At 38.0% G+C, this 7,027-nt stretch overlaps 1 protein-coding gene across 2 annotated transcripts in view; it reads right to left on the bottom strand.

Moving 5' to 3' along the window:
- Positions 1 to 7,027, bottom strand: part of LOC125046643 — a 25,885-nt gene extending 18,858 nt beyond the window's left edge. Inside the window, exons 1-3 of one of the 2 annotated variants that reach the window (XM_047644483.1) lie at positions 6,880 to 7,008; positions 2,909 to 3,000; positions 1,071 to 1,478 (exon numbers count right to left, since the gene is read on the bottom strand). In XM_047644483.1, coding sequence (XP_047500439.1) covers positions 1,071 to 1,465 — 395 coding nt within the window. In that variant the 5' untranslated portion in view covers positions 1,466 to 1,478; positions 2,909 to 3,000; positions 6,880 to 7,008. Of the gene's footprint in view, positions 1 to 1,070; positions 1,479 to 2,908; positions 3,001 to 6,879 lie in introns of both variants that reach the window. The other variant, XM_047644482.1, reaches the window with a different exon arrangement.

Below are 7,027 nucleotides of genomic sequence, written 5' to 3'. Positions count from 1 at the left end.
GGAGGAGGAGGAGGAGGAGGAGGAGGAGGAGGAGGAGGAGGAAGAGGAGGAGGAAGAGGAGGAGGAAGAGGAGGAGGAGGAGGAAAAGGAGAGGAGGAAAGGAGAGGAGGAAGAGGAGGAAGAGGAGGAAGAGGAGGAAGAGGAGGAAAAGGAGGAATAGGAGGAAGAGGAGGAGGAGATAAAGGATGAAGAGGAGGAGGATAAGGATTGATGGTAATGGTGGTGATGATAAGGATGAGGAAGATGAAGAAGAGAAGATGGAGGTAGAAGAAGAGGATGGGCATGATGAGGAGGAGGAAGAAGGGGAAAAGACTGCAGGAAGAGGAAGTGGGAAGGAGGATGGGGAGGAGGAAGAATAGGAAGAAAATATTGATATAAAGGCTAGAAAAGTGCAAGAATTTAACTTTCAAAAACATTTGTTGACATCCTTTCTATCTGTCCATGATATATTGCTTATGACACTGATCATGAAACTTTCAGTTACACAAAATATACATAATGGTACAAGAGTGACACTTTGTTAAACAAATTCTCAAAATGCAGCCAAAGATACCTTGAAACCTTCTTTTTTGAACTGTTGTGTTAATCAATATTAACCCTATGGGGCCAGGTAATCACACTGTCTAATGTGGCTTTTCTTTTGTGAATTTTGTTTGCACATAGATGCCTCCACAAATGCTCAGACACCAAGGAGCCAATTAGTATGCATATGTACCCTCAGGTGGTTTCCTCTTTCCTTGAACTTTTGGAAACCTTTTATTCAATACCATTAGTATTGATGCTATTACTATCATAATTATCATAACATTATTGTCAATACTAATAGAAATAAAAAAATCAATCCTCCAAAAATCAAGTAATGAGGAAAACAAGTGAGCTAAGGAGGACTGGTAATTGAATCCTTAGTGACAAAGCAATTGTGCAAGAATAACCAATAACCAAAAAGATAGTGAACATGACCTGTATTCTTACCCTCCCAGCAACATTGGATTAACAATACAACTCTCTTGTGCTTCCTTTACATATACTATCTGCTTAATCACTCAGCCCCATCAATCAACTACTCTTACCTAAAATTGAAGCCCATTGGCGCTCTGGAATTGAAGAAGGTCACACTGGGCATCTGGGGATTTCCAAGGGTTGATGCTATGGTGTTTGGGGTGACTGCGGGTGGGGTGGGGAGGGCTGGTGAGGTGAAGCCCCCAATACCCCACATGCTGCCTATGTTTGGACGTGAGATGGGGGGGAAACCTGCCGGAGAGGAGGAGAGAGAGGCTGTCTGGAAACTGCTGAACATGGGTGCTCCCACAGCAGGTGGTGGTGCTGGTGCTGCCACAGGAGGGGGAGGTGGAGGAACAACAGCCTGGTCCACTTCCTCAACAGGGAGGTGCCCCAGGTTGGCTGCCCCCATGCCTACACCAGTACCTACACTGCCTCCCATGGTTCGTACTTCAGAAAAACTCATTGTAGTGCCACACCTGTTGGGGAATAAGAGGAATAAATTGGTTGAAGTACAAAATGCAAGCATGTTAAAGAAAGCATGGGGTAAAGATCACAACTTTAGCAAAGAAGTTTAAGTAAGCTCAGTACTGCACACTACTTATATGAAGACATAAAACATTATAAAAACTTTGCACTCTGAAGATATATAAAAGACCTAAAACCAGAATATAACTGAAACTAAGGATATAGGTAGTTCCACACATTCAGCAATAACAAAATGATTTCAAAAACTAAAATAGATAAGATATATTAGAAAAATAGAAATAAACTGTAAGCTATGCAAATTAATCTCATGATAAAAGACAACTATCTTCCATCATTTACTTATAACTGGGCAAACTGTCATGCTCCATATTTAAAGAAATAGAATATAAAGCATAGACTATAAAGCTTCTTTTTTCCCCATATTATGTACTTACACAATATCTAGTTAAAATATTTCTTCCTATGAGATGCACCAGATAAAAATAAAAAACTAATCAACAAGCATAAATTATCCTTAAAGGAGTCTAGCAGTAAATTTACCAAGGCACATCTTATGTTAGGAATTTCTTACGAGCTTTAAACAAACTTACAGGGTCCTCTGGATATTATCAATCTAGAAAAAATAACAATTTACAAAAATAACCGAGTGCCATCCTGCCAGAAAATATGTGGTGGTCTGCTTTCCTTTACTGTAGCACGGAAGATCTTAAAGCATTTATCACTAGGTTTACTTCAATGAACAGAATCACATTATTCCTTTTTAACATAAAACAATTATGTTACAGAAGAAACATGAAATGAAATGACACTCATTGCTATTCAAATTAATCTAGAACACGCAAACTCTTGCTGGATAATGTAAAATCCCCTCATGGCAAACCAGGACAATGTACCAGTGACAAATACCCATGCTATTCTTGGTCAAGACTATTCCAAGTCTTGTATGCTAAATAGTTGTCATATATGCCAAAGCCAAAAGAGTAAAGGGCAACTGTAAATTAATGTTTTCTACACTCCTAATTATTCACTAAAGCCTACAGATCTCTGTGATGATTTATACCCAAGTATGAAAGCAACCAAGTTCTATCTTGCCAAAACACACTTGGTAAAAAGGTGTGTGACAACTATGTCATATTATATGGATAATATGGATGCCTGTCTAAACCTTCTTAAATACTGTAGTCTACTTGGTAGAAGTATGCTATCAGAAGTTGGAGTATCAAAGGCACTAACGCCATGGTAATCACTGCTTGACTAACAGGAAAGTGAGCCTTTTAACACAAACCTCTGTATGTTTCAAGTGGATTTGAACTCAGAGTTATGCCAGCTGATCTGATCTGATCTGATCTGAAGACAAAACATATTGATTCATAAATGTCTGTCTTTTTTTCTTTCCTTCTTTAAATTTGTAGCTAGATACCTGTTTTATTGCTTCCTCCCTGTCCCTTCCTCTCACTCTCTCTCTAATGCAAGATACTAGATGCTGCTAGTGGTATCCTCTTATGGCGTTCCCTGGAAATATACATAGTGTTTCTATTATCTTATTGCCAGAGCATGAAGTATTGAGACTGCTATTACTGGTATGTTCCTGATCATAAAACAATTGTTCAGAAAAGGACAATATGAAGCAACTGCATGGCCTCTACAAGCCAGCATCACATAAATCTTAACATGACAAAGAAGTGGTTCCTGGGTAGTGTACCATTCACTCTGACAGGTAGGCTTATGGTCCTATTGTAAATATTTACACATTTGTAATCAACTCTTCTCGGGAAAATGGGCAAAAAGAAAAAGAAAGAAAGAAGGAAAGAAAGAAAGAAAGAAAAGAAATGGTAGATAAAACATTTTTAACTGTGAAAGTCTAAAAAAAATATGCCTAACAGCAAAGATTGATTGAAGTCTTAGGTTACCAACCCCCTCCCATCTTTCTCCACAAGCTTTGGGGACCCACACAAAATCAGGGTTTTGGGTGGAAGAGGGGGGGACAAAATATATTAAACACATGATTTTGGCCTAATGCAAAATTAAAACAAACTACATGATTTTCTGATGTTCTGCTCACGCATGTGGCACAACAGGTTCACAATGACTGTGGTGGCCTCCATGTCTCATGGCACTATGGCATCAATCTATCTGATCTATCACATCATGAAAAAAAAAAAATAATAATAATTGGCTGACGGCTGAGTGAGAGGAATGTGCTGTCATGAAAAATTCAGCTAAAGGCCAGGTTGAGAGGAATGACTCAGCAAGAGTGCACAAAACTCTCGGATAAATATTAGTCTTGGTGAATATTAAGGAAGTGGCTCTTGCAGATAAACAAGTGTGGAATGTACCATTCGTAACCCACTGCTCGAAGAATGCCAGCTCCAGGGAGGACACTATTTTTCATGCTCGGGTTCCCATTCCTGCCCACCATGACCACCAGCATAAGGTGTATTACAGAAAACTGAGTAATATGAAAATATTCAACAGTGCCATAATAATGCAATTTTACTAATTGTTATTGTTATTCCATGGAGTAGTAAACTACCTAGAGAGATGATATGAAGTCTGTGTGAGGAAAACAATCTATTACCATCCTGATACAGCATATCAAATGGCAAATATAAAGCCTGAAAATGGCAAAACAGTACAAAAAAGGATTACACAGAAGGCAAGGAGTGTTCAGGAAAGAGCCTACAAGCTACACATCCAGGAGAATCACCACTAATGCATGGTCAGCAATGCAACTGGATCCATTGGGTTCAAGTCAAAAACCATCCTATACATATAATCTGGCAGGACTGAGCTGGAATTGGTTCCTTACTTGGTGATAAACCTCCTGGGTGAATCATGTACATCCAACATAGTCAATGTATATCTCAAAGTGAATCCAAAACAGTAATCACACAAACATCTTCACAGTGCAATTATACAGTCAAGATGCTTGATACCCAAGCAATGAGCAACATGAAAAAATTATAAGTTTCCATCTGTGATGGAAAAGTTTGGTATTATTGGAAATGATACTTAATTGAATAATTGGACCTTGTCAGAACATAATATTGTAAGACACTTTTCTTCTATACCATTTTGCAATATAGTGATAAAGAGGAAGTAAAACTCATTGATATGAACTTAAGAACCAAGAGAAAATCCCGCAAAATCAAGAAAACAACTAAAAAAACTAATAGAATTGCTGCAAGTGACTCATGTGAGGGAAATCAAGCAAGTCAATAAGAGCTGTAGGTAATTCTTTACAGTGCGGACACACCCCAAACTAAGTCTGCAACTCAATTCCACAAATTTAAATTGCTGTGACTAGTCTGATAGGGGGCTCTGCCCTCCAAACACCCCCTGGGAAACACTGTGTTCACCTCGGAACACACGACACGATAGAGCTGAAACTCAAGAGGACAGAGTGGACTTGGGTTGTGCCCAGTGCCTTCCACAATATTTTCCTTTATTTGTGGAATTACCATTCATGTAGATTATTTCTTGTACTGACAACTGCAACTTTAAGTCCTCTACAAGAATACCATCTACAATTTGCCTTACCTTAGTGTGCCCATACTGTAAATATCAACCAAGCTGTACCATGTAACATAAGGATAGCCCCATGAAGCCAATAAGCCAATAAGAATCAGTGTCCCTTACATATAAATTTGTGGCACTTTAGCATATTTGCCTTGGCTCTATCCTCCTAGAAACTAAAAGGTGCAGATTTTGAAGACCATTTGGGGTAGCTGGTAGCAATCCCGAGAGAAGTCCAAATATCATTAACCCAATGCCGCCGGGGAAAATGAACAAAAAATGGGGAAATTGCTGTGCCTATTTTCTCTACTTTTTGTGAAATGTCTGCCAATAGATGACTCTGCTAGTGCTTAGCCATAAAGGAGTCAATTAGTAGACCTTGTGGCCGTACCTGATTTGAAATGGCGGGAACATATTTTTTACTAGTGCTCTAAATATCGATGGTGTTATTCTTATTATAAACATTATAATTATTATAATTTTTTTAACATTGGTAATAGCAAAATAAGATTACATAAAATATTTTGTAAATCAAAGAAAAGGGTAAATGGGCGAGACAGGCAGTAATCGTAACTGGCTCATTGGTGACTTAGTACAAGTGTAGCCCTCTATGTGTTAAAACAATCAAACAAGTAATCACGGTGGGCATAGCACGTGCGTACACGTCATACCCGTCGGCATTGGGTTAAAATGCATCACAACAGATAAATTAGTGAACGATTGACCTCAATCTTATACTAAGACCTGCAATTTTCTTGATACTTATGATGCACTTCGAACCTATCTTGGCCAGTATTATAGCTGTGCTTCATTTGCATCAGGAACAAGTAATAGATTCACTCAAAACACAACAAGACCTATCAAAGCAAATACAGTTTTTACACAGAAATTGCTAACATGCATCTTTCCTAAATTCACCTAGAGTTTAACCCAATGCCAACGCCCATTTACCCTTTTTCCTATATTTTACGTTCTCTTATATTGCTGTTACTATGTTTATAACGTTATAATAACTATAATTTCTATAATAATAATAACACCATCTATATTCATAGCATTAGCAAAAAATGCATTTTTCCCGCCAATTCAAGGAATGGTGAAATTAGGTAAGGTCACAAGGTCTACTAATTGAGTCTTTTGTGGCTAAGCACTAGAAGAACTATGTGCAGAGACATTACACAAAATAAATTAAAAAATGAGCACAGCATTTTCCCCATTTTGTATTCATTTTCCCCGGCAGCATGTGGTTAAGGTGAAATGCTTATTAGAATTCATCTATCTATTTCTAAGACTATATATCTCGTGGGTGAAGGGAAATTAACATTCTAAAATGACCACAGTCCCTTACGACTAAATGCATGTTTCAAATGAGGAAGGGTTACAGTTAATCTGAAGTTAGAAATATTTAGTTAGAAGTTAGTTAGAATAGTTAGAAATAGGAGTAAATATTTGGTTAGAATAGTTGGAAGTTAGTAGTCAGAATAGTAAGAAGTTAATAGTTAATTTGAATAGTAAGAAGTTAATAGTTAGTTTGAATAGTTAGAAGTTAGTCTGAAGTTGGAAGAAGTTAGATAGGAATTGTTATCTGAGAGACGATCTGAAATGCGGAAGGAAATTTAGGCAACGCCACACAACTTTCGATAAATAATCAAATAATCCTTGAGGATGTCTAAGATTCCGTTGATCAGGCTTAGACTAAGGCTGAGAAAAATAGTACGTGTGAAAACTCCAGAAAAGGCAAAAAAAAAAAAAAAAAAAAAAAAAAAAAAAAGTCAGATAAACAAGCACGATTCTTCCATCTTCCATCTTAATCACATTTCTCGAAAACCAGCCTTAAAAAAAATCGTCAAGTCCTCCTCCCTCTTCCTTCCTCACCTTACGAAGTCTGGCTCTCGTTTTTTCCCCTGCTATAACGCCCCCAGCCGTGCCATAGAGGAGGAGACGAAGGGAAACGAGGTTGCGTTCCTTGGGCTTCGAGTCGCGGTGTTTACTAAAAAAAAAAAACCAAAACAAAGCTGGTCGG

This window comes from Penaeus chinensis, chromosome 39 (genome assembly GCF_019202785.1).
Source record: "Penaeus chinensis breed Huanghai No. 1 chromosome 39, ASM1920278v2, whole genome shotgun sequence".
NCBI lineage: Eukaryota > Metazoa > Arthropoda > Malacostraca > Decapoda > Penaeidae > Penaeus > Penaeus chinensis.
The sequence above is the reverse complement of the archived record's forward strand: the minus strand, read 5'-3'. Positions and strand labels throughout refer to the sequence as shown.